Raw genomic sequence first — 14,024 nt, 5'->3', positions numbered from 1 at the left:
ATTAAAATTTATTACAGAAATTATTAGATATGTTTAACATGTTCAAGCAAAAACTGTAGCAAAATGATCATTTAAATGTTATTTTTCTTATTTGCATTTACACTCGCAGTTAAGACATTTACGATTGCATTTGTATTCAATGTCCCGCAATGAATGTAGCAAAATTCAATGTGCAAATTGAAAATGCATTCCAAGCCAATCTCGTCCCCGCCACCTCCCGCCCTGTCAATCACTGCGTGAAGTTGACCCCCGTGAAGTCAGGTAGTGGGACACTTTTTGGTAAATTGCATTTTAAACAACCTACATCAGTTAGAATGTTTTATAATTGTATGTGTTTTGTTTAAATAGATTGTAATGAAGGCCACTATGGTGAACATTTCCCAATTTATGTATTTATTAACTAAACTGTTAAATGAAACTGTTCATCTTTAAACATCATCTGGCACCCTCTTCACCAAACTGGAAGCAATCAGGTTGAGTGGGACACTTTGTTAGGGAAAGTGGGACACTATTTTATGGTTAAAATGAACATGAGAAATACAACCCCAATTCCAATGAAGTGTTCCCTGAACTGTTATAGGGGAAGAACGGCAGTTTTTTGGGGCGGACACCAGCAGGCTTATGCACTTTGGTTGTTTTTGGTTTCTTTTTGTCTGCTTAAAAAAAACAGGGATGCAAAACTGTCCCACTCAACCTGAAATGCACTGTCCCACTCAAACTAACACTGTCAGGTTGAGTGGGACAGTGCTGTGAATCTAATTTTCATAAATATTTTTAACAGTTAGATGCTCATTGTTTTTCATCTCTAATACACAGACAGTATAAATGTCTGTAAAAGCAAAAGTTTTATTGTTACATCATAAGTGACGGAATTATCAACCTTATTATTCTAAAATAGATTTACACTTGCTGGGTGGCTTACCATGAGGTCCCAGGAGTCAAGCAATTTGAAAAATAACAACCTGACCACATCTGTGATGTCACACCTATCACAACCTTTATTTCATATCGACATTCAGCTACAACACAGTAACAATTGTTGTGATTGGCTTACAAAATTACCCCTTTACAGAACCCAAAAGCTTACGTGTCCCACTCAACCTGATGTCCCACTCTACCTGAATATTTTAGGTCCCTCACACCAGCCCCTGACCTGCTTCACATTCACCCAAAATAGGCTGGGTCTTCTATGAATTTGACCCATCAGATTCCGTGACCCTATATTTATTAATATCTGATTAACATTTTAATTTTAATTTCGCAACTTATAAAGCGTTAAAATATGTATTCAATTTACATATTAAAACTAAATGGCAAATGTAAATTATATAATTGAATTTTCATTTTGCACCAAGCGTTGCGCAAATGTAATAGAAAATGTAGCCTAAATTTAAATACAGAAATGCATTGTCATTTTACATATTGCATTGTCATTTTGCATATTACTTTTTAAATTGAATATTGCTACCATGCTTCCATAATAGGCTTGTTTGAGATGAGCAAAATCTGCGCAGAACCATAGACTGTAAAAAATCAAGCCTTTCCATTAGTACTAGAATAGTAGAAAAGTAATTTTCAAATTCTTTAAGGAATACTGAGAAGAGAGGCTTTTTATTAGTAAAATTACACTTATGGATGTGAAATTAGGCTTGTTTGAGATGAGCAAAATCTGCGCAGAACCGATCACCGGTGATCAGCGCGAGATGCATGCCGGTTAGAAATGTGTCCGAATGCGGTCCGCCTTGCTCTGATGTCATGCTGACGTGTGTCAAAAAACTCTCGCGACCGCAAGGCGCACGTGTCGGATTCTGCAGTCGCGCGCAGTTGCTCTCCACCGACTGCGCTGATCAAAAGCATGATGGGAAACGACTTGCTGACGACACAGCTTAATGCTCATTGGTTTAAACAACCGTGATGTATTGTTCTCTTTTAAAATGTTTGATTTTAAAACTCTGATATCATGTTTTATGTGTATAGATAATGTGTGGATATCCCCAAACTCTCTGACAGTGCGATCTATGTGATGTTATTTAAAAAAGAAAACACAAAAAAACACATAGGCCTATCTGTATTAAAGAAAAAATGATTCATAAACATATAGGCCTATTTAAAATGGAATTAAATAAGTACTTTGGGTGTCTTGTTCATTATATTTATTTTCATATTCAAGCAACAAAACTTAAAATACATCCAGTTTATTAGCAACACCGTGCACGAGTGTGAATCCCGTGAATCCCGCGATATCCGCCTCTGTTCTCACAGGTGTCAGATCCACTGCGAGAAGAGCGATCTGTCCGGCTTGCCTGCGCTTTTTTCACTCCTCCTCTCACTGCAGCCGCCTACTCTCGACTACATTTCAGGCGAGGCAAGGCGCATCTCAAACAAGCCTATTTTCGGCACGTGCGCCTTGCGGTCGCGAGAGTTTTTTGACATACGTCAGCATGACATCAGAGCAAGGCGGACCGCACTCGGACACATTTCTAACCGAAAAAAAAAAAGACAGGGGAAAACATATAAGGAGATAACATTTTTTTTTTTTTTAAACACATTTCTAACCGGAATGCATCTCGCGCTGATCACCAGTGATCGGTTCTGCGCAGATTTTGCTCATCTCAAACAAGCCTAATGTTGGGGAGTAACAAGTTACATGTAACGGAGTTACGTAATTTAATTACAAAAAAAATGTAACTCAGTTACTGAGAAAAAATGTGTAATTATATTACAGTTAGGCCTACTTGTAAAAATGTTAATGGTGAAAATGTTAAAGGGGTTACATCTAAATATTTTCTGCAAAAAGCTATGTTGAATAATATTAAGTTTGTTTATTTGCCTGTTTATGATGTGCACGCTGCCTCCTACCATTTAAAGGCCGTTTAGTTATGATGCTTTTGATTGGTTCTTTTGTTTGAATTCAATCCACACATTGCCGCTGAAAGCTTTGTGCTACAACTGAGAGTTGACACCATGTAGCGAGTGATAAAAATGATTTCATCCAGAAATCTGTATTTAACCTCAGAACGATCTCAAAGTAAAAATAGGTTCTAAAGTCTGATTTTGTGGTGGCTGTGCACGGTAAAATTAAATCATTATAATCTTAATTCAAGTGATGAAGGATTTTGATAGTCTGACAGTATCTTGACAGCGGTGGTCCCTGTTAAAATTTTTGAAAATGATTAACAGTTGAAAACAATCGTTAGAAATTTAGAACAGTCATCAAATGTAATCAGTTACTTTAAAAAAGTAATTGAAATAGTTACACTACTTATCACATTTTAAATAGGGTAACGTAACCTATTTCCAAAGTAACCTTCCCAAAACTGTGCACCAATTGGTCTGCCATCTCTTCTCTGATGAGGTGTTTACTGGCACGAGCAATAGCAAACCACAACCATCCAATTCCCTGTGGACAAAATCAATTCCCGCCCTACTAAAATAGGATTTAAAAAAAGATACAAGATACCAAACAAACCTCAAAAAGACAAAGCTTAATACAATTCCAAGAAGTCCAAATTGCAGCAAACAGAATAAATAAATAACATAAACCTAAAGAAACATAAAAAAGAAACACATAAATAAAATATAACAAAAGGGGGTTATCATCAAAAAATACATTCAGAAGATTACACATATGGCTCTTTTGCATGAGTCTTAAAGATTTGAAGAATACAACTTACAACAAATTACAAAGATTACAATTTGAAGGCCAACATCACAATATTGTTAACCAAATAATTCACCATCATTATTAAAAAAAGACAAATATTTTATAGATTTAAAATAAAAGTCTAATTGATATTTAAAACTTAACCAAACATAATGCATAATTTTGAGAATTTGCATAAATAAAATAAATGTTCCAATGATTCTGTCTGCTTCAAAAGGTGCACTCATTACAACCCAAATTAAATCTGTCTAAGGAACTCATTACAAGGATAAATATCATTCATAATTTTAAACTGAAGCTCTTTTACCTTTGCTAGAAGTGGGATAGTGAGAAATCCTGTTCTAATTTGAAACATTTTATCTTTAGGAAAATCAGAAACAAGAGGTCTCTTTCTAACTTTAGAAGGGAAAGTGTCTGTATATTACAAATGTTCTTAAAACTGTAATCTTACAGCTCTCCTTCGCAAAATTAAGACCAGAAATGATTTAATTACTCAGTCTTGGAATCGCAGGTGAATGACACAATGCACCTTTAACACTAGAACTCCCAAGGCAGTCATTTTGACCGTTTTAACATTTTGCAATGTAATACCTTTGTTGAAATAAAACCCATGTAACTATAGGACCCTGACTTTTCCTAAATGTGTCTATATTTTATTCTATCATTGTTATTTTATTAAAATTACAAGACACAAAAGAGTTTTGAGTATTTCTACCTTGAATGGCCATAACAGTCATACTGACCGTATGCATTACAGACCGTGTGTCTGTTGCTCCAAATTTTTCCCGCTCTTATAGATGCATCACCGTTGACTAGCAACAATTTCTCTTGTTGTTTGTTTAGTCTATTGCAAAGCTGAAATCTAGCTTTAGCTTCGAGCTAAAACCAAATTGAAATATTGAAAAGAGAATATCAGAACAATGTCAGCAAGAAGAATGACTGCCACAGAGGCTTTAGCCATGCTTCAGAGCCTTGATGAGGCTGAGTGGTTGTTGGTTAACTAATACATTTTTACATAAATCATAATTAAAATGTAGTGTTCTGATGTTTATTATTACCTATCCTAACATTACAGATCCATTTATTCTTAGATTTGATATAGCTTATTGAAATTATATGCAAATAATGTATGAGCAGTCAGAATGACTGCTATGGCCATTATAGTTATAGAATTCCGGGAGTCCTAGTGTTAACCAGCTGAACCAAACCATCAGGAACAGCTTTTAACAAAGAACATATCATTTCCGAGTAGCCTATAATATGGTATTTTTCACAAACATTGTCATAACTAGTTATAAGGACATTTCCTTCCCCATCCATAATGTGTACAGTGGACCAGAGCAGACACCTTTATCCATCCAGTCCTGAAAGAACACAGTTTTCCTATTAATAAGGATACACTTATTATTCCACAAAGAACAACGGTGTTTCCGATATAATAGCCTATGAAAAGATGGCTCAAACTAAGTCACACCTCAAAAGGAAATCAATGCCCCCAAAAGAATCAACGAAAATACTATTTGAGGTACGAATTCTAGGTTATAAATGAATCCAGTAGTTGGCAGAAATGAGCAGATCGCGCGTAGTGTTTTCCATTAGTACTAGAAGAACAGGAAGGACTACGTCATCGAGCGACTCGTGTATATAAATCACGAGGCGCACGCGTGTTAGGTCTTTCTGTTCTGAACTTCTGAAGTGGCGACGCAATGAGTGTGTGCAGAGAAGGTTCGAAAAAAAATATACGACTGATTATGGTAAGACGCAATGGACCCCGTTTCCACTATTTCACAATAATAATTTTCTTCCATACTGTGTTGTGATGAAATCTAAACTGAATATAGCTGGAATTACCGTCAGATGGTTCAGTGGTGATGATCGGTTTTCTGAGCACACTAATGTGGAAGTAACGTTACTTCCCACATGTGTGATCTGTTCCTTAACAATCTGTCTTTCTTTTGCAGATATTCTACGGAGACTTAACACATTTGTGGTGAGTTCTGCAGGAATGTTTTTTAAATACTGCCCTAGTTCTTTATAATGATGAAACCTAAACTGATAGCTGGAATTACCGTCAGATTGATCAGTGGTGATAAACGGTTTTCTGAGCACACTAAATGTGGACGAAGTTACGTACTTTACTCATGAATGATCTGTTTCTTAACTATCGGTCTGTCTTTTGCAGGTATTCTTTGAGGACTTAACAAATTTGTGGTGAGTTCTGCAGGAATGTTATTTAAATACTGCCCGAGTTCTTTATAATGATGAAACCTAAACTGATAGCTGGAATTACCGTCAGATTGATCAGTGGTGATAAACGGTTTTCTGATTCTAAACAAAATATTAAGCTTTTCCGAAATATGGCCAGCAAATGTAAATCTAAGTTGTCTCTTTTTTTTTTTTTTTGCCCACCAGATTTTAAACGAAGGGGATTGAGACTACGACTGCTGCTTTCAATTTTTTTTTTTTTTAGTTCCTTTGTGTATTATGAACTTCTTTGTATTGTAACTAAGAAAAACCTCAACCCAATTAAAGTTCTTTATCCACATTTTGTTCTAAATTGTTTCTGTGGGGGAAAATGTTGCCTACAATGCAGACGTGTTAACATCTTTAAAGTGATGGGTCTCCCAAAAATGAAAATTGACATTTACTCACCCTCAAGTTGTTCCAAACCTGTATGAGTTTATTTTGCTTAAAACAAAGATATTTTGAAGAGTATGGGTAACCAAACCGTTGTGGGGCGTACTATGGAAGTCAATGGGGTCCATCAACTGTTTGGTTAATTGCATTCTTCAAAATATCTTCCTTTGCGTACAGCAGAAGACATTTCTACAGGTTTGGAACAACTTGAATGTAAATGAGACCACTTTCATTTTTGGGTGAACTATCCCCTTTAACTTTTTTTTTTATGGCCCCCAGAATATTTTATTGTATATCTGAACATGCAATATGTATCGAAAGAACAGACTTTCTGCTTTTCAACAATCAGTTTTATTCTAGCTTCATGTATTTTTAGCACCACTTGAATGTGGGAAGGTTTCATTAATAAAAGCAACATTTTGAGCAAAAAGCTAAGAATTCAGAACCATGATCAAAATATAGATGGAGTAGATTTTAACACCCCTAATGCTCGCGGTCCTATAGCTTGTCCTGGGTTGACACTTCATTCAGTAAGGCAGTTTTGACTTATGGTGTTGATTATCTCGTTATTTTATTATGCAAATTATTACCTCTGTGATTGCTTGTTTCTCCCTCTTCGCATTTGTTTTGATCAGGAAATGCAGTACTTTCAGAAGATGCGTTATAGCACCCCCTAGCATATATCAGTGAAAACACTGAAAGCTGGAAAATTCCGTCAATGGCAGGGGAGATCGTGATTGTGTATGTTGTATACAATGGGGAAATATCACCTTTAAATAAGTGTGAAGTGGTTAATTGCCCTTCCCCATTTCTGTTGAATAAAAGCCTCAAGCAAGTCCAATACCTAGAAGAGCACAATAAACATGGTGCAAAATGTCTTATACTGGTGGTATGATTAAACTATGTACTAAAAATTTTTCACATACAGATGACAACGTTGTCAACTATCTCTATTAAACACAGCCATGAAAAATATGAAAACTATTCATTCCAGGCCAGTAGCTGGTGAGGTCACTTTGTAAAAAGAAACTATGGGCCTATAGACTGAACACGTAACGTCACCAAATTGGCGTTGTGAATTTGACAATGGTATAGTTTTCAAAAACGTGCACTTTGAAACCCGTTTTCAAAAGTTTGCCTTTTTAGGCCCCCCAAAACGCCATTGTCGTATAAATGGACCAGAACCATAAAAAAAAACATTTAAAAAAATATGGACATTGTCCGTGACGTAGGGCTGCACGATTAATCACAATGAAACCGCACGTGATTTGGCAAAGGCTGCGATTATTTTATGTGCAGTGCGGCTGATCAGTAGTAAATGCTGCTCCATCTGAACGCCAGAGGGCGCTCTCACACAGACACGCCAAATATGTCCTGCCGCTGAAGTAAGATCACGCATATCATTCCAGAAAATCCCTATCTGGCATCAATGATGTAGCTGAATGAAAAGAAGATTGACATGCTTTGATTAAACATGACTAATAAACACACGACTGCCATATTCTGTGTAAGAAGCCACATCATCACAGTTGTCATGAAGGGCAAAATTACCAATATAGACCAAAGCCACTTTTTGTACCCAACTGTAAACATTTCTTTCTGCTGTAAAGTTGGGCATTTTAACATGGGGGTTCAATGGGATTGACTCTCTTTTGGAGCCTGTCTCTAGCGGCCAGTCGATGACTTGCCGTTTAAGTCACTTCTGTGTTGGAATCAAGAGAGAGACGAAAGGTTGCCGCTTGGCCAGAACGCACAAGTTTTCCGTTTTTAATTCAAAACGATGTCATGTAAACGGCCCCTAAAAAGCTTTGCTACAATTGGTACCATTTGAGTTTATTTTATTAACACTCACGGACAATTATACATTTAAAGTGAAATTCACACCAAAAAAAGCACCCAATAAGCTCAATTCTTCCCACGTTCATAAACCATAAAGTATTTTAATTATTTGCCTTTACCAAACCAATATCTGTTTCAAAGAGGGAAACATACAATGTCTTCAAAAGTGAGATATAATGGTCAATCCATTTGCTAGTCGTCATCTTTTTCAATGTAGGGTTTCGCAGAAAAACGAGAAATTTGCCGGGCCAAGTATCTCTCTCTGGCTGAATTTACAGTCTGGTCACAGCTGCGTTTAGCAAATTTACTAGGTTCCTGTTTTGCTTCACCTTTATCTTCAGTTTCCATTACCTTTTCTTCTTCTTTAGCATTGTCAGTTTTCCCCTCGCTTATCTTTTCTTCATCCCCGATTTTCCCTTTGCTGTCCATTTTCTGACTTTCTCCATCCATTTTCTGGCTTTCTCCATCCATTTTCTGGCTTTCTCCATCCATTTTCTGGCTTTCTCCATCCATTTTCTGGCTTTCTCCATCCATTTTCTGGCTTTCTTCCTCCATTTTCTGGCTTTCTCTGTCCCTCAGATCTCGCTCTCCTTTGCGGTCCCGTTCTCTGTCCTTGGGGCTGTTGTCTTTTCTGTCTCGATCTTGTTGTCCTTTCCGCTCCCGTTCTCTATCTTTTGGACTGCTGTTTCGTCTGTCCCTCTTACCATGTCTGTCGTCTCTGTCCCTTTCCCTCCTGTCTCGGCCTCTATCCTCTTCTCTGTCCCTGTCTCGTTCCCTCTCTCTTCTGCGGTCCCTGTCCTCCTTTCTATGACTGTGCTTGTCCTCTCTCTCTCTGTCCCTTGTCCTCTCCTTCTCCTTTGTCCTATCCCTGTCTCTATCTTTGAGAGTTCTTTCTCTAATCTCTTTCCTCTCCCGGTCTTGCTCGTCACCACTGTCTGAATGAGGGGATTTTTGTCTGTATTGGCGTTTTGAGTGGTTGCCGCTTGTGGTTGTTTTATTGAACACTGCTCTGTTATCGCTCTGGTCCTCATCACTGTGGGATTCAGCCTCGCTCTCTCTTTGTTTCAGTGTGGGCTCCGGGGTCGGTGACCTTTCTGCTGGTGCAGAGCATGTGGCTTTGTCCTCTCTAAAACAAGTTCAGGTTGAAGATTAATAATTTTATTAGAGCTTTCACAAACTTTCAAATAGTTAGCAATTTAAAATGCGACGGGTAACAAAGAATACGAGTAGTTAAAGGGATAGTTCACTCAAAAATGAAAATTCTGTCATCATTTACTCACCCTCAATTTGAATTTCTTTCTTCTGATGAACAAAAAAGTAGTTATTTTGAAGAATTTCAGTAACCAAACAGTTGACGGACCCCATTGACTTCCATTGTATCCATACCCATAATCTTCAAAATATCATCTTTTGTGTTCAGCAGAAGGAGGAAACTCATACATGTTTGGAACAACTTGTAAGTGAGTAAATGATGACAGAAGTTTTATTTCAACCTTTTCAGATATATGATGCCGTTTGAACTGAACTCGCGTCTCATACTACATGACACATAAATGAACATTTAATTTCATTTAAATTCATCAACAGAACAGAAAATAACCTTAATTACAGTCAGGTTCTTCTGTATAGGAAAATGCAAAATACTTATAATTTGCTATGCTATTTTTATGTAAGCTTTTAATTATTTACATTTTTTAAAATGAATATAATTGCAGTTTTTTTTATGTTAAGCATATTTTACAAGGGGTTTGTAAACTTTTGCACTTATCTATGATAAACATATCCACTTTATTTGTAATGTTAGAGCAGGTGCAGCCATTTTGAACTTTTTTATAATCTGCAAGGATTCTGGTGTCAGCCACTTCCAGTTATTTTAGCAGTCAAAAAACAGTGCTTGATCATAATCATAAACACTGGTATTATTATCATAGTCATAAACTCTGGTGGGTAGCGCAAATAAAGAAATATCTTGCTTCCGTATTGCAAGATAAGGTGGATATGCCCAGACTGATCTCATGAAATGGCGCATGTATGACACGCCAATTCGTATTTCCATTTTTGGCGTGCTATCAGCACGCATAATCGCTTTTCAGCGTGTTTATCAACGCCGTTGACTTAACGTTATATTACTGTATATATAAATATATGACCTACCCCAACCCCGTCCCTAAACCTACCCGTCACTGGGGTTAATACCATTTATGAGTGTTCCCCTACCATCCTAGGAAAAAAAATATCGCTCCACAGATGTAGATCTACATTTTGCTTCGTTTCGCTCGAACATTTAACAGCGTGTACATACACGCTAGGGCTGTCAAAATTGCTCAAAAATGACGTTCGAATATTCCCTCTAAAAAATACCCATATATTCGAACTATTCGAATATCTGGTTGCGCATTTTGTCAATGACGCGCATTACGTTAATAACAGGACAAATTAATACAAAGAGACACAACTACTTGTATAGGTAGTTTATTTAAGTTTAAACATATTTGACAACGTATTAACTTACACAAAACCAAGTAAATCAACTAATGGCCAAGACCGCAGACCTTACTCTCGCTCGCACTCGCAGGCACTCTCTCTCTCTCTCGCCCTCACGCTCTCTGCGCATAACGGTTTAAATGAACAACAATAAACAAATGTTGAGTGCTGATCAAGAGTTTTGTGCAAGCAATTTAAGGTCGCGACTCTTGTCCTAAATATAGCAGGCTTCATTCGGTGATTGAAACAAATATTATTAACATTAATTTAAGTTTTACAGTATATAGAACCGACACTGAACGCTCCGAGCGAGCTGTGCTGTGGTAAACTCATGGGTAAACTGCTGCTAGCTAGCCTGCTACTATGGCTATTTCGAGGGCGTCTGGCCACGCCCCCATTGGCGGGCTCTGACGTGTCTGATGTAATGCTAGCTCATTGGCGCACACGTTGGAGGCGCCCGTGCCATTGGATGTGCATTTGACGCAGCACAGCCAATGAGTGAGCCAGACACTCACTGTGCTATCTGTCTGTGCAGCTGGAAAATGCGTTTTACATTTTAAGCTTCAGAATTTTGCCACTCGTAAAGCAGACAGCCACGCCTTTGCTACCGCGGGCGTGTTTTTCCACATGATTTGAATATTAATTTTCACCTTCGAATTTCTGTTTTTTAAAACTATTCGAATATATATTCGAATTTAGAATATTCGTTGACAGCCCTAATACACGCGGAATCACTCGGACATTTAACAGCGTGTACATACACGCAGAATCACTCGGACATTTAACGGCGTAGACATACACGCAAAAGATGACGGTTCGTTTCGGCGTGCACATACACGCGGATAGCTCAAAATGCGTATAGATAACACGCCACTTGACTTCAAAGTGGCGTGTATGTTTACGCAAAGTCATGATGTCATGTTGATATGCCTCACCTTTGAGCACTACGATCAGGAACTGCCTCTTCTCCGACTGTCTGATTGAGAAGATGTCTATAAAATCCACTGAGATCTTTTTGCTTCTTGACATCCAGTGCAGCTAAAAGTAAAAAAATAAAACTAAGTATGTCCATTTTAATACTCATAACAACACTGCATTACACTTCAAAAACTCACCTTCTAACGCTGCTTCCCTCTTCTCTCTCTCCAACTCTTCCTGTCTTTCTTTAAGCTTCTGGCGATAAGCTGAGGTGACAAAAGCCTCTTTATCAGCAAACATCTCGCCCTCTGCTTCTCTTTCCTTCTGAATTTTCCTCTCATCACGACGTTCTTGTTCCTTCTTTCTCTCCTCCACTGCACGGAGCAGCTGGTTAATATACTTGGGCTGAAAATGTTGAAGTGAACAATTAGCTATTGATCATAATGTATGCTACTTCAAAAAAATATTTCAAAGCATTATATAGTAATACAACAGCTATAGACTTATATTGATTTAAACTCAAGGTTCATCCACACCAAAAACAACTAGAACAATAAAAATAAAGTTTTAATAATCGTTCTAATTCTATGAAAATAGAGAAGTCCACACTATGACGATAACGACAAAGAGAAATTATTTCACTGAAATCCCTTTCAGAACCATTTTTATCCAGCTACTGAATGATAAAAACATAGACAGCCAGTCAGAATCCATCCTGCTCTAAAGAGCTCAAGCATTTAAAGTAGCAGACGACAAAACTGTAACTCATGCTTATAATAAACAGAACAATATCATCCATAGTGTAGATCCTGCTTATATAGTTATAGTAATCATTCTAGGTGTAAATTGGTATTAAGAATGAACAAAGCAACTTTTTTTGTAATACAATTTTAAAATATACCTTTTTATCTGTGCCACCTAGCAATTTTTTATTGCTTTCCAGTCTCTCTTTCTGAATATCATCATACACGTTGTCATATTCATAGACAGTGCTGTCCTCTTGAAGTGCCTTTTGCATCTCAAGACGGGTCTGAAGTGGGATGTATAAGAAAAGAACTGTTTTCAACACCATTAACCTCATAATTATGCAACGGTTTTTGGGATGTCTTCTACGCTCACCTGCTTCATCATCTTCTTTTTGGCTGCCTCCTTCTTCAAGCTCTCCCCAACAGAGGTCTACAATATAAGAGATTGCGTTTTATTACAGTGCACTGATTTAAGTGTAGAGAAAGTCATATTCAGATTCATAGAAGCTGTCACCTCATCATCAGAATCATCTCCAAACACAGAGGGCCGGGAGAGAAGGGCAGATTTTGATGCACTCTTCTGAGGCAAAATGAGTCCATACCTTAAATGCACACAAGACAGTATGAATGAATACGACTTAGTATCCATTGCAAGTAGTGGTTAACTAAAGTTTAGTTTAAGATGTTCATCTTATTTATTTATATATATATATATATATATATATATATACATAACCATTGTCTCTGCTGGGGGGAAAAATAAATCAGCTTAAGCTAGTTGGCTGTCGATCTCCCAGCCTGATCATAACTGCTATGCCAGTTATACCAGCTCAAAGCAGCAAAACACCGGTTCTGCCAGGCCGGGAGACCAGCTTAACCAGCAAAGACCAGCTAAACAGCGTAGGCTTGTTTTAGCTGTGTGTTTTTTTTCCCAACAGTGGTAACGTTAGCCAAGCAAACCACTCCCAATTTCATACAAGGACAGTTAGCAAAAAAAAAGCTGTAATAGTACGTAGAGCAAATTGGAGATTTTAGTCAAATGCAACGTGTAAATACTATTTATTTATGATTTATAATGTGGCTAATATTATTGTATGCACATGTGTTTTGGGGATAGCAGCATTAGCTCAGTGGCTCGGGCTATTTTGATTAGGTTATTATTATCAAGATACTCTTTAAAGACATGCACACACACAATCATCATTCCATCTCCAACATTATAAACGATAATTTCTTCATATGTCTTGAGTAAGGGGACAAAATAACTGCAAGTTAGGATTAAGGCACTTACTGTTTACCAGAGGTCGCCATCTTGCTTCCAAAACTATCTGGCTTACGGCAGATTCGATAATTTAGGAGATCAATACGACGTTAAAGCAACAAAGCAGAATCTGATTGTAATTAATCACAATTATTTAAAAAAACAACAACGATGAATTCAAATACCCTCTGTGTGATTACAAATTAGTTGTTCTGATTACGTTTACGTTTTTGTGAAAGTACCGTATACGAATCGAACGATATTGCTTATTTTTATGATTACAATTTGACCCAATTCTTTTGGGAGTGTCCACAAAACGTTTCACCAATAGAAAATATATGGAAACGTGAATATAACGGTACATTAATGGAGTTTAATCATGTTTAATAACTGAATTTACAAAGTAATACAAGGTGCAGAAAGTGAAAACAAATAGGCTACTGACGGTGGCGGTGCTATAAGTAGAAATTTGTTT

The 14,024-nt window shown here is 37.2% G+C and overlaps 1 protein-coding gene and 3 non-coding genes across 4 annotated transcripts; 3 read left to right on the top strand and 1 right to left on the bottom strand.

Annotated features, from left to right (window-relative positions):
- The first annotated feature begins 5,478 nt into the window (after nucleotides 1–5,478).
- LOC130095619 (small nucleolar RNA SNORD65) lies at nucleotides 5,479–5,553 on the top strand. The gene has a single exon (XR_008808137.1). It is a non-coding gene; the product is annotated as a small nucleolar RNA SNORD65 (small nucleolar RNA).
- Nucleotides 5,554–5,699: 146 nt separating this feature from the next.
- Nucleotides 5,700–5,771, top strand: LOC130095621 (small nucleolar RNA SNORD65). Its single transcript, XR_008808139.1, has one exon. It is a non-coding gene; the product is annotated as a small nucleolar RNA SNORD65 (small nucleolar RNA).
- A 149-nt stretch (nucleotides 5,772–5,920) lies between these two features.
- Nucleotides 5,921–5,992, top strand: LOC130095620 (small nucleolar RNA SNORD65). The gene has a single exon (XR_008808138.1). It is a non-coding gene; the product is annotated as a small nucleolar RNA SNORD65 (small nucleolar RNA).
- A 2,037-nt stretch (nucleotides 5,993–8,029) lies between these two features.
- Nucleotides 8,030–13,626, bottom strand: nsrp1 (nuclear speckle splicing regulatory protein 1). The gene is made up of 7 exons (XM_056262151.1): nucleotides 13,580–13,626; nucleotides 12,803–12,890; nucleotides 12,662–12,718; nucleotides 12,444–12,572; nucleotides 11,740–11,947; nucleotides 11,560–11,662; nucleotides 8,030–9,266 (listed from the first exon to the last, which is right to left on the bottom strand). The coding sequence occupies exons 1-7, from the start codon at nucleotides 13,597–13,599 to the stop codon at nucleotides 8,333–8,335; spliced, it is 1,539 nt and encodes a 512-aa protein (XP_056118126.1). The 5' UTR covers nucleotides 13,600–13,626; the 3' UTR covers nucleotides 8,030–8,332.
- Between the last annotated feature and the right edge of the window lie 398 nt (nucleotides 13,627–14,024).

This window comes from Rhinichthys klamathensis, unplaced genomic scaffold, assembly GCF_029890125.1.
Source record: "Rhinichthys klamathensis goyatoka isolate OS25496 unplaced genomic scaffold, OSU_Roscu_1.1 h1tg000191l_1, whole genome shotgun sequence".
In the NCBI taxonomy this organism is placed as follows: Eukaryota; Metazoa; Chordata; class Actinopteri; order Cypriniformes; family Leuciscidae; genus Rhinichthys; species Rhinichthys klamathensis.
This window is presented reverse-complemented; position numbering and strand designations above follow the sequence as displayed.